This window comes from Oryx dammah, unplaced genomic scaffold, assembly GCF_014754425.2.
Source record: "Oryx dammah isolate SB20612 unplaced genomic scaffold, SCBI_Odam_1.1 HiC_scaffold_26, whole genome shotgun sequence".
NCBI lineage: Eukaryota > Metazoa > Chordata > Mammalia > Artiodactyla > Bovidae > Oryx > Oryx dammah.
Window position 1 is genome coordinate 23,227,209 of NW_024070210.1, and position 17,094 is coordinate 23,244,302.

Here is a 17,094-nt window from a genome sequence, read left to right on the forward strand (position 1 = left end):
GGCTTTGAAGACACAAAGACATAACACAAACTTAAACAGCTGACAAATCAGTGGTATATACTCAGGAAGAAAAGATTATCAAGAAGTGTAAAACAAAGCAAATAAGTTCTAGGCAAAATAGCCCATTTGGAATTTACCTGGTTGGATAATACACTTTGATCTTGTAGTACTCTTACAGAAAAATAAGGAAGATTCATTGTGACACAATTAGAGAAAGACTCAAAGAACTATACCTATACTACATCTTGGCTAAGAAAACAGAATTGAATCAGTCTCCAGATGTACAAAGCACTCCTGTCTATGAATGTCTATCAGAGTAGCAGAAGAGGACACTAAACTTATCTTCAGATTTACAGAATTACATAAATGACTGAATACCTTTTTCATAGAATGTTAAAACAAAGGTCCTTGCCAAACTAAGGAAATCTTTTCTTTCTAAGCATGCATATACTTACTATCAGTGTTTCCTGTATTTAATACCACATTATTTCAAAGATTAAAGTAAAATAATGTTCAATAAAAAATGTTTTGAAAATTGCAATTTTTTTCATTCACAAATATTTTACTTCCAACTAGAAATTACTTACAAAGCACTTTACCTTTTGTCTTTCTTATTAATTTTCCCTCTTCTCCATTTTCTACTTATATTTCTCCCTCTGTTTCTTAAACTTGTTTCTTCCTGACTTTGTGAAAAACACAGCTTATCCAGAAACTCCCTTTAAACCATAATAAAGGGATAGAAAAGGCAAAAAGAACATGTTTCCTGGAGAGTTAGGGACTTTAGGAAGGTTAAGACCTCTGTATAGCACAGTAAACTCTGCTCAATGTTATGTGCCAGCCTAGATGGGAGCGGGGCTTGAGGGAGAATGGATACCTGTATAAGTATGTCTGAGTCCCTTTAATATTCACCTGAAACTACCACAACATTGTTAACTGGCTATACATCAAATTAAAACAAAAAGTTTAAAGTTTGAAAAAAAAAATTACCCTTCCTATGTCAATTTTAAAAAGAAAATTCCTTTAAACCTGTATCTATTAACAATACTCTATATTCTCAAAAGTAAATATTAATCTGTTTGTAAATATTTTATGCTGTATATGTTACAAAAATAAAGCATTATAATAAAAAATAAAATCTCCTACCTTTCAGCACTAAATGCTGACTCTGTGTCAATGTAGACAACAGCTCCTTCTAATCCTCCCATGTTGGTAGGTAATGTAGCCAAAATGCTCATCATTATACAAAACTGAGTTTTTCCACAACCTGGCGGACCTGTAATCTAAAAAAATAAGAAGAAAAAAATATTATTTGTATAAACATTACAATTTAGTCAAAGCAAAACCCTTTTAAGAACTTGCCACAGTTCAACTAACCTGGGTTCCCAAAAGGAACACTGTTAATACAACCCATATATATATATATATATAAGGGTTCCCTGATAGCCCCGTTGGTAAAGAATCTGCCTGAAATGCAGGACACCCTGGTCCGATTCCTGGGTTGGGAAGATCTGCTGGAGAAGGGATAGGCTACCCACTCCAGTATTCTTGGGCTTCCTTTGTGGCACAGCTGGTAAAGAATTCGCCAGCAATGCAAGAGACCTGGGTTCAATCCCTGGGTTGGGAAGATCCCCTGGAGAAAGGAAAGGCTGCCCATTCCCTTATTCTGGCCTGGTGAATTCCATGAACTGTATAGTCCATGGGGTCACAAAGAGTCAGACATGACTGAGTGACTTTCACTTTCACTATATATAATAAGAGAACTTCTCCCCTATGCATCTGGGTTGGTACTAGTTATGGACCATCCTTGGGAGAAATGAGAAAACAGTCACCGAAATCATCCCTGTGTTATGTAAAGTTCAGATGAAAAACTTTGGTTGAGAAAGGCTTGAGGATTCATTGATATACTCACAACTTGAAGTTCTATATTTTTTCTCAATAAGACATTTATAGAAAGCTCTGAAAATATTTAAGAGGCTTTAATAATTGGTTTAGCATTTGTTATGAATTGGCCTTTCAAAACAATTTTATATTAGTACTACTTAAAGGTACTTTGATCTTTATATTAATATTAATAAAGTATTTAACAGTAAAAGGTATTGATGTATACAATTTTAAATGGTTTAGCAAAGGAAAAATGTGTGTGTGTATGTGTCTGAGTGTGTGTAGAAGAGAGATAAAGCAAATGAAACAAAATTCAACAACTGCTAAATCTAGGTGGTTCATACTTCGAAGTGTATATTTTAAAAATTTAAACAACCTAGATGTCCATCAGCAGATGAATGGATAAGAAAGCTGTGGTACATATGCACAATGGAGTATTACTCAGCCATTAAAAAGAACACATTTGAATCAGTTCTAATGAGATGGATGAAACTCGAGCCAATTATACAGAGTGAAGTAAGCCAGAAAGAAAAACACCAATACAGTATACTGACACATATATACGGAATTTAGAAAGATGGTAATGATGACCCTGTATGCGAGACAGCAAAAGAGACACAGATGTATAGAACAGACTTTTGGACTCTGAGGGAGAGGGAGAGGGTGGGATGATTTGGGAGAATGGCATTGAAACATACATACTATCATGTAAGAAACGAAGTGCCAGTCTATGTTCGATACAGGATACAGGACGCTTGGGGCTAGTGCATGGGGATGATCCAGAGAGATGATATGGGGTGGGAGGTGGGAAGGGGATTCAGGATTGGGAGCTTGTATACACCCGTGGTGGATTCATGTCAATGTATGGCAAAACCAATACAGTATTGTAAAATAAAATAAAGTAAAAATAAAATTAAAAAAAAAATTTAGTTGTTGGAAAGCTATTTTGAGACTATAAAATCTGAAAAGAAGAGGGCATAGATGGAAAAGAATATGCCTAGGACATTAATCAAGGCATATTTGAGTCCAACAGGAAGTAGTTAACAAAAATTAATTTGAAATATTTAAAATAGCCCCTTTAAACATACTGTTTGTCATACTGGCTATGGCATCCAAATTTTCAGAACCAAAACACTATCCCTTTTGTGAGTATAGCAATAATGAATAATTTTTCACAATAGCAAGAAGGGAAAAGAAAAAGGAGAAAAGGAGGAGAGAATAAACTCTGAGGTAGCGACAAAAAGAACTCTGAGCTAAACTGAGACACACCAGATCTGAAGACACTGTCTCAGATATACCAAGAAGCAGGAAGAAATAAGAAGTGATGACACAGGAGTCTAAATCATCTAGGCCAATGGTTCTCAAACATGACTGAGCTTCAACTCACCTGGCAAGCTCATTAACCAGCATTTCTGGTTAGCCATAGGTCTGGAATGGGACCTGAAAATTTATATTTCTAGTAAGTTGACACTGACGCTGCTCCACATTTAAGAACCAGTTATAGAACTTAGACTAAAGGTAAACTTCATTTTTCAAAGTTTAATGTTGAAAAAAACAAAGGCTCACAAGCTAGAAACCATGTGTTGATTTATGACCTCTAAAACAATGATTTAAACTTTTAGTATAAATAATTGCTGCTAGCAATAACACTGTGCCAGACCATGAGTGATCAGTGAAAACTCCAAAATTCTTTGATTACATACTCCAACAAACACTCCAAAAAAAACAAACACAAACAAAATTTTACTATAATCCTCCAGTACATGCATATGTATTATATATAAACTATTTTACTAATACATTACGGACAGTAAAAAGTACACATAGAGATTAAAAATAAAAGATTACAAGCATTTTAAAAGTTTCATATATTTTTTCATTTAAAATACAAATCAATAGTTTCATAGCTTTAATTAAGAACTTTTTTTGATAAAAATATGCCATAAAGTAAAAAGATGACGCATAAATTTGAAGGTGATATTTGTGATACATGTAAGTGACGAAGTAGTAATATCTAAAAATATAAAGAATACTCATATTTTATATATTAGTTGTACAGATCTTTTCAATCTAATAAACAATTAAATGAAATTATGTATATTGTTTTTAAAATACTGATTTAAATATTTTGTAATCCAGCAACTAAAACAGCAACTGAAACTACAATAAGCAGAACTACAATAATAAGTTCTGCTTATTGTAGTACTCAATTGTAATGTCTCTGTAGTTGAGAAAAGATAATTGCAAAACCTATTGTTCAACTTTGGCTAATAAATGTTCATTTTCCCTCAGGTCAATTAATTATTCTTGCAAACCAATCAAGATGTATTACACTTTAACATTTTTAAAAATTGATTTCAAAATCAAATGAAACTATTTGGAAGATTTCTTAACAGTTTAGAAAATATTGTTAGAGTTTTTTCACAAGATATATACATCTTTGAAGACAAAAACCACATCATAAAACATTTCCAAGCAGAAATTTGAATAATGTTCTGTATTTTGATCTCCTGTCATTTAATGAGCAAGTCACTTTCTCACTCATTGTAAAAATATCACCTTTACTTTCAAGGGATGGAATAAGAGCATTCCATTGGTTGGCTGATTGCTTGATTTGCAATCTGCTAGGCGGCAAGTTACACAGTCACTTGTTTTACAAAAAGGATCAACAAATTTGACATATCTTTTCATTTTAAAAAAGTTTCACCTATTTTTAAATTCAACAGTTTTTTACAATCTTTGCTATGAGATAACCAAAGAAACTCTTGTGATTCAAATGATTTTCATGATCACTCCTCATCGCGTTACAGAGTATTATAAAGAGTCAATAAAAACTAGTCAGGTTTTTATAAAAATTGTACCATCCTGAAGCATTCTTCACACATATGACATCAACTTCTGTGTTACTACAGACTAAGGATGATGTACCAGAAAAATGCAGAGAATTTTACAAGTAACATCCATATACTCACCACCTAGACTCTGCAACTGCCATTTTATTACTATTATACTATTGTACCAGGCTTCCCCTGTGGCTCAGCTGGTAAAGAACCTGCCTGCCAGTGCAGGAGATGCAGGTTCGATCCCTGGGTCGGGAAGATCTCCTGGAGGAGGAAATGGCAACCCACTCCAGTATTCTTGCCTGGGAAATCCCATGGACAGAGAAGCCTGGAGGGCTATAGTCTATGGGGTAAAAAAGAGTTGGACACAACTGAGTGTGCATGCGTATATACATATATTTATTCTATTGTACAGTCTACTAATACACTTGACTTCCCTGGTGGCTCAGACAGTAAAACATCTGTCTACAATGCAGGAGACCTGGGTTCAATCCCTGGGTCGGGAAGATTCCCTGGAGCAGGAAATGGCAACCCACTCCAGTACTCTTGCCTAGAAAATCTCATGGACAGAGAAGCCTGGTGTCCATGGGGTCATAAAGAGTTGGACACGACTGAGCGACTTCACTTTCACTAATACACTAGACTATCCATCAATCCATTCATTCATCAGTCCATCTTAGATGTTTTTAAATGTATTTCAAAGTAAGTCAGAGACATAAATATACTTTCCCCTAAAAGTTTGATGTGTGTATCATTAACCTGAGTTTAATAAGTATGATTCTTTTTTCTTTTAAGGTAAATTTTCCACACAATGAAATGCCCGGATCTTGAGTGTTTCATTTGATGAACTGTAGCAAATGTATATATATGTAAGCAATCCAAACCCCTATCAGGTCAGAAATTCCCTCATAAACATTGTTTTATATTTAAGAAGTCATTTATTTTTGAGAATATATCTTCCTTGATATATCTTCACTTCTGTGGCTTAAAAATAATTTAGTTCATGTATCTCATTACTGAAATAGAATCTCGCTAAGAAGATAATCTGGGCCCTATTAGAAACTTCTGCACTTTAACTGTCTAGCATCTTTTCTCAATGAATAATTTGCTTTAATTCTTAATGCTTCACATCAATGGCAACGATTTCCAGCTGAAACTATTTATTCCTAAAAGAATCCATGTAAGTTATTCCATGTTGCTTCCCCTGTCTTATGTCATCCATTTTACTTTCACAAAAGAACAGTTCAGTTCAGTCGCTCAGTCGTGTCCGACTCTTTGCGACCCCCATGAACCGCAGCACGCCAGGCCTCCCTGTCCATCACCAATTCCCAGAGTCCACCCAAACCCATGTCCATTGAAGGTTGTCCCTAATGTTACTAAAAATGCATTGCATTTGGTCTTTTGTTATTAAGAAAACCCCAAAGAGGCTTTTAAATATCTAACATTAATTTTAGTGAAATTTTTCTAGATACTGAATATGCATCGCATGACCTTAAACATCACTGAAAAACTTGTGAATGTTTGTCTTTCTGTGATGTATGTTTCTTAACAATGGCTTCCTACTATCACTATTTCAAGGAACAAAATAACAGAGAAAGTTTCATTATTAACAATAATGGAAATAATTCCATATATCAAATTGTTTTCTAATTCCAAATTTTTGGGATGTCTTTACAAATGAGATTAGACTGTCACTGATTTTTACTTCATTAATCATAGGAGAGTTATCAGCTCTGACTTGTCCAACTCTTTGTGACCCCATGGACTGTAGCCCACCAGGCTCCTCCATCCATGGAATTTTCTAGGCAAGAGTCCTGGAATGGGTTGCCATTTCCTTCTCCAGGGGATCTACCCGACCCAAGGATCGAACCCGGGTCTCCTGCATTGCAGGCAGACACTTTACTGTCTGAGCCACCAGGGAGTCCCAACATGTAGGACTATAATCTACCCCAATATGTTGAAAATAAAGATATAAACAAGGTGTCTCTGTCAACCTTCTGTACCCTTTCCTCGTGGATTATTACCTTACACATGACAGTATAAGATAGGGATCAAGTGAGGATGCCATATATTAAATGTCAATTAAGGTTTATTTATGTTTTAGATGTAACACTAATAAAAATTCTGGTATTTTCTTCCCATAACCTAATGGGCCATGCTACATACTCTCCTTTGGAGACTGGCAGTTTTGAAGACCTCAAAACACTTTTCATTGACTTTTTTATCATCATCAAAGACAATATGGATCAAATTAACCACCAGATACCAGAGCAAAGGAAATATTCACAAATAAAGTTGAAAGTGGATCCTGAAAGTGAAAAATGATAGCTCTTCAGAGTGTTAACCAATAGAGGAACAAAGGACTTCCTTTCAATATACACTATCTACCTATCCAGTTTCAGATATGTCCTCAAGACATATACAAGGCTGTATATTGTCACCCTGCTTATTTAACTTCTATGCAGAGTACATCATGAGAAATGCTGGGCTAGAGGAAGCACAAGCTGCAATCAAGATTGCCAGGAGAAATATCAATAACCTCAGATATGCAGATGACACCACTCTTATGGCAGAAAGTTGCTAAGCTAAGTTGCTTCAGTCGTGTCCGACTCTGTGCGACCCCATGGACGGCAGCCCACCAGGCTCCCCTGTCCCTGGGATTCTCCAGGTAAGAACACTGAAGAGGACCTAAAAAGACTCTTGATGAAAGCGAAAAGAGGAGAGTGAAAAAGTTGGCTTAAAGCTCAACATTCAGAAAACGAAGATCATGGCATCCGGTCCCATCACTTCATGGCAAATAGATGGGGAAACAGTGGAAACAGTGTCAGACTTTATTTCTCTGGGCTCCAAAATCACTGCAGACGGTGATTGAAGCCATGAAATTAAAAGACGCTTACTCCTTGAAAGGAAAGTCATGATCAACCTAGACAGCATATTAAAAAGCAAAGACATCACTTTGTCAACAAAGGTCTGTCTAGTCAAGGCTATGGTTTTTCCAGTGGTCATATATGGATGTGAGAGTTGGACTATAAAGAAAGCTGAGGGCCGAAGAATTGATGCTTTTGAACTGTGGTGTTGGAGAAGACTCTTGAGAGTCCCTTGGACTGCAAGGAGATCCAACCAGTCCATCCTAAAGGAGATCGGTCGTGGGTGTTCACTGGAAGGACTGATGTTGAAGCTGAAACTTCAATACTTTGGCCACCTGATGCAAAGAGCTGACTTTTGAAAGACCCTGATGCTGGGAAAGATTAAGGGCAGGAGGAGAAGGGGACGACAGAGGATGAGATGGCTGGATGGCATCACTGACTCAATGGACACGGGTTTGGGTGGACTCCGGGAGTTGGTGATGGACAGGGAGGCCTGGTGTGCTGCAGTTCATGGGGTCGCAAAGAGCTGGACACAACTGAGTGACTGAACTGAACTGAAAGATTTAATTAGATCTTTAGATATGTTCTGAGATTTAAACAGCTTAAACCTATGAAATACTTTTAATATTTAGTGGAAAGGTGAAGCAAGCCCTCAACTTAAAAACATTTTTTAAGATGTTATGTGAAAATATTTAGTCAAGTATAAAATACCATGAAAATGTAAGGTAGTATCTTTATCATTTCACTTTCAAAGAAAACATGTTTTTAAAAAATCTGAAGTTAAACGAGTGCAACTGGCATTTTACCTACTTCATTATTTTTATGTACTGATTCAGTAGTCTTGAGAAAAGTAGAACAGCACGTGGATAACATAAGATTTTGGGGTTCATTTGGCTTTCTATGTTTGCTTTACTTTGCTTTTAAATTTGAATATTAACATTTTCTTTAAGTAAACTATAATAAATAACTTCTAATTCTTTAGCAATCTCAGATCCTTTTCATATATTTTTCCTCTCTTTCTAGCCTCAAAAAATACGCTGTATGCAATTTTTAAAGGTTGGCTAGAGTTAAATTTCATTATTTTTTCAAGTTTACTTAGTGGGTTAAAACATTTCAACATTAATAATTTTTAGCTTCAGATAGTTTAGCTCTGACTTCTAGCAGCCAAACCACAAAATTTCAAATTGTGTTCAGTTCCCAGGTTCAGCTCCAATGGTGGTTAGAAAGAGCGAACATGCCAAACCAGAATAGTCTAAGTGATTGCTTCTTGGAAACCCAGAGTGAATACAGCATTTACACACAGAAGACACTGGTAAAATACGATTAGCTTCATATAGTTAGAGCCTGAGTTTCAACAATCCTGACTGAGGAATGTAAAAGAACAGAAAGGAAACATCCAGTAGTGAAGATCACTAGAATATCAACAAAGAAGCAAATATTAGCAATTGCTTTAAAGGGGAAAGAATTATTACCAAGAAAGACTAATTGTGCGTGCACGTGTGCTCAGTCGTGTCTGACTCTTTGAGACCCCATGGTCTGGAGCCCGCCAGGCTCCTCTGTCCATGGGATTCTTCAGGCTAGTATACCGGGGTGGGTTGCCATTTCCTCCTCCAGGGGATCTTCCTTCCCAGAAATCGAGCCTAAGACTCCTGTGTCTGCTGCATTGGCAGGCAGATTCTTTACCATTGAGCCACCTGAGAAGCCCAGTTTAACTGTACTGAAGTGAAAATGAAGCCTAGTCATTTTAGTCTCAAAAGAGAACAAGTAGTAGAGATGAATGTGAAACCCAGACCTAGTAGGACCCAAAATCTTACCAAGTAACTCTCCCCCACATTCAAAATGGGGTCAAGAGGATGGGGCAATCCACCAAGCCAATATTTTGCAGAGAAAATTTAAGGACTGCCTGGTTCTGATCTGAGAAATGAGCATGTGGAAACGTTACATCATCTTTTTAATGGCCTCCTTCCCCAGCATCCAACTACCTGTCTCCATGTGCTCTGCGATTATGTAGAAATACAATTAGGTTTTCAAACCTAAAGAATTCTTTTTTAAAGTCACTCTTTGAATCCCAAAGCAAACAAAAAGCAAACAATCTCAGAACAGTCAGGCAGCTGTTTGCCTTGTGAAAGAAACTTTCCTCTTTAAAGTTATTTTATATCAACAAGTGGAAGCTTTTATACTTTAAATTCTCTCCACAACTCTCTCTTACTCCTTACTGACAACTGCTGTTTTTAAAGTAAATGGAAAGGTAAGGGGGAAAAGGAAGGCAGGGTAACAGAGTAGAAAAAGAAAACAAGAGGACATGAAAATGACAAGTACCCCCAGATTCACATTAAAGAAAAAAAAAATCAAAGTGTCGAAACATTACCATGTGTAAAATAGACAGTCCATGGGAATTTGCTGTATGACTCAGGGAACTCAACCAGGGGCTCTGAATCAACCTTGAGGGGTGGGATGGGAGGGAGGTGGGAGGAAGGTTCAAGAGGAAGGGGACATACGTACACCTATGGCTGATTCATGTTGATGTTGACAGAAAACAACAAAATTCTGTAAAGCAATTATCCTTCATAAATTTTAAAAATAAAACTTAAAAATTAACAATCATATAATATGTGTCATATAAAAGACTCTATGAAACCTTTATGGAGAAAGATACTCATTTCTAAATCAGGAAATGAGTGAAGAATCAGGAACAATGATTCAATCAACCACATATGCTAAACTCCTGTCTTAGGACAGAGGCCTTGCTATCTTGCCTTGCAAAACACAGGGCAGGATAAACAAATCTTGTCAGCAGATGATGTTCCAGGAATGCAGATTAGAAATCTCTCCCTAGTTTTCCTACTGCTGCTGCTGCACGTGGAACAGACCAGAACCTGACTGCAGCTTGAAAAAGAGATGAGACCCACCCTGACCGACCTGCAGACCCCTGAGCAAGAAAAATGACTGTCTGCTGCTGTTGTAAGCAGAGTAACCAGCAAAAATTGACTGATAAAGTATGTATGTCTTATATTTCATTGTTTATGCATTTCTATACATGCCAAGACCTTTGTGGACACTTGAATTTACAAGCCTTGACTTATTGTCTCCTGTAATCTTAGACAGCCCACCCAGTCAACGAGAAACAAGCAGAACTGTTCTAAGGAAAGATAAGGAAGCCAAAAGAGGAGTCTGGCATTCTGCCTCTACCTTTTTGGGACAGAAGAGTGGTCACCTCCAAAGCAAAACTGCCCCCTTCGAGGAAGACACCTAGTCTCCTTAAATCATGAACAAAGCATAGAAACGACTCAGGAAACACAAATAATGTAGACATGTGCCACATTGTTTCTCATTATTTAGAGCAAGGATCTGGGTATAATCATTTTTCTTAAATGTTATAAAGATTTGGCGGTGCTTCACAGGTTTACCCGTCCAGAGGTACTCTCCAACCAACATATGCAGATGCCATATCTCTTTTCATTGACATGAGTTTGGACCAGTTTTCTATTCCCATAATCTCTGGATTACAATAAGAAAATACCTTTTTTTTTAATGATCCCTTTAAATACAACCTTTATTTACCTAATTATATCAGCATCTTTTTTTTTTTTTTTAATATCAGCATCTTTATCGTGCATTCTCAGCAGAGGTGACAGTGACCTCAAGGGCAAAACTTGGTTTTGATCAGGAAGAAAGATGTTACTCTCTTTTCCATATAAAGCACATATCTACATACAGTACATAAGCAGATATATAGTATATCTACGTCAAACAGGAGGGAAGGGGGCAGGGCACAACCTTTTAAAGAATGACAAGACATGACAAAGACTGGTTAGAACTAACTAGGTCCAAGATGGTAGATGAGCCAACTTCCAGCAGACCTTGAGTCTCATTATGTGCTCATGGTAATATCAGTTAAGTTGCTCAGTCATGTCCCACTCTTTGCGACCCCACGGACTGCAGCACGCCAGACTTCCCTGTCTATCACCAACTCTTGGAGCTTGCTCAAACTCATGTCCATCGAGTTGGTGATGCCATCCAACCATCTCATCCTCTGTCATCCCCTTCTCCTCCTGGTAAAATAACACGCTAAATGACACAGCCACCAGCACCATAACAGTTCTGAGGCCAACCATAGAAGGTCAAAAAGTGGGTGGTGGTCCAATACCTGAAAACCCCCACCCCTTCCACAAAATAATTGGAATAATGCCAGGCTCATTAGCCTATGAAATTATCCAGCCCATAAAAACTACCCACATCATATTTTGAGGTTCTCTTGCTCTCTCTTTCTGAGATGGTCCACACTCTGGAGTATGTTTCTCTCTAAATAAAGCCACTTCTTACCTATCATTTTGTCTCTAAATTCTTTCATGACAAAGCAAGAACCTTAAATTCACCGGCAACAATTAAAATCTCGGGTGGGGGTGGAAGTGTTATTGGGGGAAAAAATGACTAAAAAGCTCCTTAAGGGGTGGTTATGAACAAAGATTGAGAAACACTGATCTGATCTATATTACCTCATATGAGAAGGCTACCATTACATGGTCTGATCTCCACATAACGTAAATATTTAAAGTTTAAACTTCAAACATATCTTCCCTACCAATACTGTCATAATAGATGTAGAATTATCTGCTTATATATTCCATAAGTAAGGGATTTGATGTTCTCTGGGAATGAGACAAAGCCCTGTAGCTCACTTCCATTAGTGATTCAGCACAGTTGGTTTCCCTTTGATTTCTCCTCTGCTGCTTCTGCCTTTGGCATGAGTAGCACTTCTCTAATTCCACTTTTAATCTTGATACTGTAGCTGAACGTACACAGATTCAGGGCAGTTCACATAAATCAAAACTGATGATAAATAAATTAGGTTGTTTTGAAGTCAGAGTCAGGAAAGAGCAGCTATAAAAGTGACAGCAGAATGTTTCCAGATTTATTCTTCCTCCCTCAAGTCATCCCTAGGCCTGGTCGAAGTTTATTCAGCTAGATGCCTTATATCTTATCTTCACCAGATCTAACTTCTACCTGATATCTGGGATGCTAGGTTTGAACTTTTCACTAGAAACAAAGATCAAGCAACACAACTAGTTAGACATCTCCTCTGAGATCTGCATGAGCTCTCTATTGCTATGTAACAACTGACCACAAACTAGCAGCTTTAAAACAATCCTGTTTATTATCTTACAGTTCTATAGGTCAGGGAGCTGCTTTGGAGGCATCTTCCCCACTCCAGGCAAGTTTTCAGATGATGGCAGCCTCAGCCAACGTCTTGATTGTAATCTCCTGAGACACCAGAACTGAAAACAGCCAGCTAAGCTGCTCCTGAATTCCTGACTCAGAAACTGTGTGAGATAATAAACATTTATTGATGTGTTTACCCACTAAGTTTTGGAATGGTTTGTTAAACAGCGGTTTAACACAGTTCTATATGTCTATAGATAAAGAATCAGAGAGGAATGACTTTAAAACTTATGAGGAAAAAAACTCCTAAAATGATCGCTGATGTTTATTAATAAAGAAATCAATTAGGTAGAAAAATCATATTTCTTAAATGTACTATTTTGATAATTTGAAAAAAACAAATGGCATACAAATGAAAATAAGTACCGTACTGTGGAAGAGCAGTAACATTAAAAGTTACTGAAGTTTGGCTTACTCCAAGACCACAGAGTCTGACAGTGGAGGAGAGGCAGCAGAAACGAAAACATTAGAGTAAAAAAGTGCTTAAAAATAAATAAATGAAAACAAATTCATTCATTCAGTTAACATTTACTATGTACCTTCTACATATGCTAATTGGAGAGGGAAATGGCAACTCACTCCAGTATTCTTGCCTGGGAAATCTCATAGACAGAGGAGCCTGGCAGGCTACAATCAGGGGGGTTGCAAGACTCGGACATTACTGAACAACTAAACCAACACCACCACATGTGCTAATATTGTAGATGCAAAAATAAGAAGAAAAAGACAATTCCTGCCCACTTGGAATTTATTCTCCAATGAGGAAGACATACATTAACTAATCACACAAACAGTAAAATTGTAACTGTGAGAAGTACTTACATAGAAGAACCATAGTACATGTCAGTTCTCAAGGAATATACAACAATTCTGTTGACTTAAACATAATCAAATAGGCTCAAAATATTCAAAATAACAGAACTACAAGTAAATTTGTTAACGATATAATGGACTGTTTTAACAAGCTTCTCTGGATTAGTATTAAGTCGGGTTGAAGAAAAAAATCAGCAAAGATAAAGAAGAGTTGCACAACCCAAATTCCAAGCTTAACTTAACTGTCATAAGCAGAACACTCAATCGTTAGAGAATAATCATTCTTCTCATGCACACTTAGGACACTTACAAAAGTTAATCACATGTTAATCCTTAAAACAAGAAAAATTCCAAGAATCAGTATCACACAAAATTCTTTGACTAAAATGCAAATAAGTTAGCAATCTAATTAAAATGTGAAAGAAAATTTAATTAAATAATTTAGATATTCAAAAATTCCCAAAAAAATCATGAGTGAAAGAAGAAATTATAATGAAAAATTTTAAATACTATGAGAACTAAATAAAAATGAAAATACTTCACACACAAACACAAAAAGAATGCAACAGCTCAGAGTAAAAGGAAGAAAAACTGAAAATAATTTAGGAAGTTGGAGGGAGAGGGAGAAGAATCCCAGAAAAATACAATTAGATAGAGGGAGATAAGAAAATAACAAATCACTGAAGTAGAAGACAGAGAAAAGATAGAAAACCAACAAAGAACCAATAGTTCTTTGAAAAGACTATAAAATACTCAAACATTTGACCAGGTCTTTTTAAAAGGAAGGGAAAGAGAAGACAAAGAAGTAACCGTAGAAATGAGAACAGGAGAGGGAGTAGAAACACATTAAAACCAGATTTAAAGATGAGAATACAATGAAAAACTTAACTACAATAAATTTTTAAACTTAAAGAAAACGGGCAAATCTCTAAAAATATCATTCACTAAAACTACTTAAAAAGAAATAAAAAACCTGAATAGTCCTTTAATCATTAAAGGAATTTATTTCATTGTTTTTATTTTCCCACAGGGAAAATACTAAGATCAGACACTTTTTCAGGAAACTTGTATCAAATTTTCAAGAAACAATGTACAAACTATTATAGAACATAAAAAAGAGATGATAGTCCACAAACCATTCTATCAATTAGCTCAAAATAGATCACAGAAAAAATAACTCAAAATAGACCACAGACTGTATACAAAACCTAAATATAAAACTCTAGAAAAAGATATAGCAAAAATCTTTGTGTCCCTGGCCAGACAAAAAAAATTCACAGAGTTGACACCAAGTATAAAGGAAAATGCCAATAGACTAGACTACAAAATTTAAAACTTCACAAGCTGCCATTAAGAAAATGAGGAGAGAAGCCATAGATTGGACTGCAAATTATGTATCTGATAAAAGACTTGTATCCAGAGTATACAAAGAACTCACAACTCAGTAACAAGAAAACAACCAATTTAAAAATAGGCAAAAGATTGGAACAGATATTTCATTTCTAAAAAAACATACAAATAATTATAAGTACATGAACAGGTGTTCAATGTCATCAGTCACTGGGAAAATACAAATTAAAACCACAATGACTACTACTAACACTCAGTAGAATAGTTAAAATGACAAACAATACTAAGTGTTGGTGAGGATATGGAGAAATAAACTATCACGCATTGCCGGTGAGAATGTAAAATGACACAGCCACTCCAGAAAGCAAATTTGGCCGTTGCTTAAAAAAAATAAACATACACCTAGCATATGACTAGCCATTCCACTCCTAGGAATCTACCCAAGAGAAATAAAATCCAATATCCACACAAAAACATGTCGTATTCCTGATAGAAAAAACTATAAACAATCTAAGTGAACATCAACTAACAGTTGGATAAACAAAATGTGTTATAACCATACCATGGAATAACATTAATGTTGTTGTTCAGTCGCCCAGTCGTGTCCGACTCTTTGTGACCCCATGGACTATAGCACACCAGGCCTCTCTGCCCTCACCATCTCCCAAAGTTTGCCCAAGTTCATGTTCATCACATCCATGATGCCATCCAGCCATCTCATCCTCTGAAACCCTCTTCTGCCCTCCATCTTTCCCAGCATCAGGGACTTTACCAATGAGTCAGCTGTTCATATCACATGACCAAAATACTAGAGTTTCAGCTTCAGAATCAGTCCTTCCAACAAGTATTCAGGGTTCTCCAGCACCACAGTTCAAAGGCATCAATTTTTCAGCGCTCTGCCTTCTTTACAGTCCATCTCTCACAACCGTACATGACCACTGGGAAGACCACAGCCTTGACTATATGGACCTTTGTCAGCAGAATAATGTCTCTCTTCTCAATACACTGTCTTGGTTTGTCATAGCTTTCCTACCAAGAAGCAAACGTCTTCTGATTTCATGGCTACAGTCACTAGAGTGATTTTAGAGCCCAAGAAAAGCAAATTTGTCACTACTTCTATATTTTCCCCCTGGATTTGCCATGAAATAATGAGGTCAGATGCCATGAACTTAGTTTTTTTAATATTTAGTTTTAAGCTGACTTTTTCACTCTCCTACTTCACCCTCATCAAGAGGCTCTTTAGTTTCTCTTCGCTTTCTGCCATTAGGGTGGTATCATCCGCATATCTGAGGTTGTTGATGTTTCTCCCACTTTTCTTGGTTCCAGCTGCTAACTCATCCAGCTGGCATTTCTCCTGATGTGCTCACCATATAGATTAAACAAACAAGGTGACAGCAGACAGCCCTGTCGTAATCCTTTCTCAATCTTGAACCCATCGGTTGTTTCATACAGGGTTCTAACTGTTGCTTCTTGACCTGCATACAGGTTTCTCAGGAAACTGGCAAGATGGTCTGGTAATCCCATCTCTTTAAGAGCTTTCCACAGTTTATTATGATCCACACAGACAAAGGCTTTGGTATAGTCAATGAAATAGAGGTAGATGTTTTTCTGGAATTCCCTAGCTTTCTCTATAATCCAGCGAATGTTGGCAGTTTGATCTCCAGTTCCTCTTACTTTCTAAACCCAGGTTGGACATCTGGAAGTTCTTGATTCGCATAATGCTGAAGCCCAGCATGCAAGATTTTAAGCATGACCTTACTAGCATGGGAGATAAGTACAACTGTCCGATGGTTAGCACATTCTTTATTACTACCCTCCTTGAGAACTGGGAGGAGGACTGACCTTTTCCAGTCCTGTGGCTGGAGTGATATCATATTACTCAACAATTAAAAGGAACAACCTTCTAATACATGTTACAACATGAATGAACCTTAAAAACATCATGCTATGTGAAAAAACACAAACACAAAAGACTATATATTATACAATTCCATTTAAATGAAATGTTTAGCAAAGGCAAATTTACAGAGACACCAAGTAGATCAGTGGATGCCCAGGGCTGAGAATGGGAGTAGGGATTAACTATAAATGGGCATGAGGGAATGTTTTAGGATAATGGAAAT

General features: G+C 36.7%; 1 protein-coding gene across 3 annotated transcripts in view; it reads right to left on the reverse strand.

Annotated features, from left to right (window-relative positions):
- RAD51B (RAD51 paralog B) overlaps nt 1–17,094 on the reverse strand; it is a 610,539-nt gene that overhangs the window by 578,007 nt on the left and 15,438 nt on the right. For all 3 annotated transcript variants that reach the window (XM_040226222.1, XM_040226223.1, XM_040226220.1), the window contains exon 5: nt 1,144–1,280. In XM_040226222.1, coding sequence (XP_040082156.1) covers nt 1,144–1,280 — 137 coding nt within the window. The remainder of the gene's footprint in view (nt 1–1,143; nt 1,281–17,094) is intronic.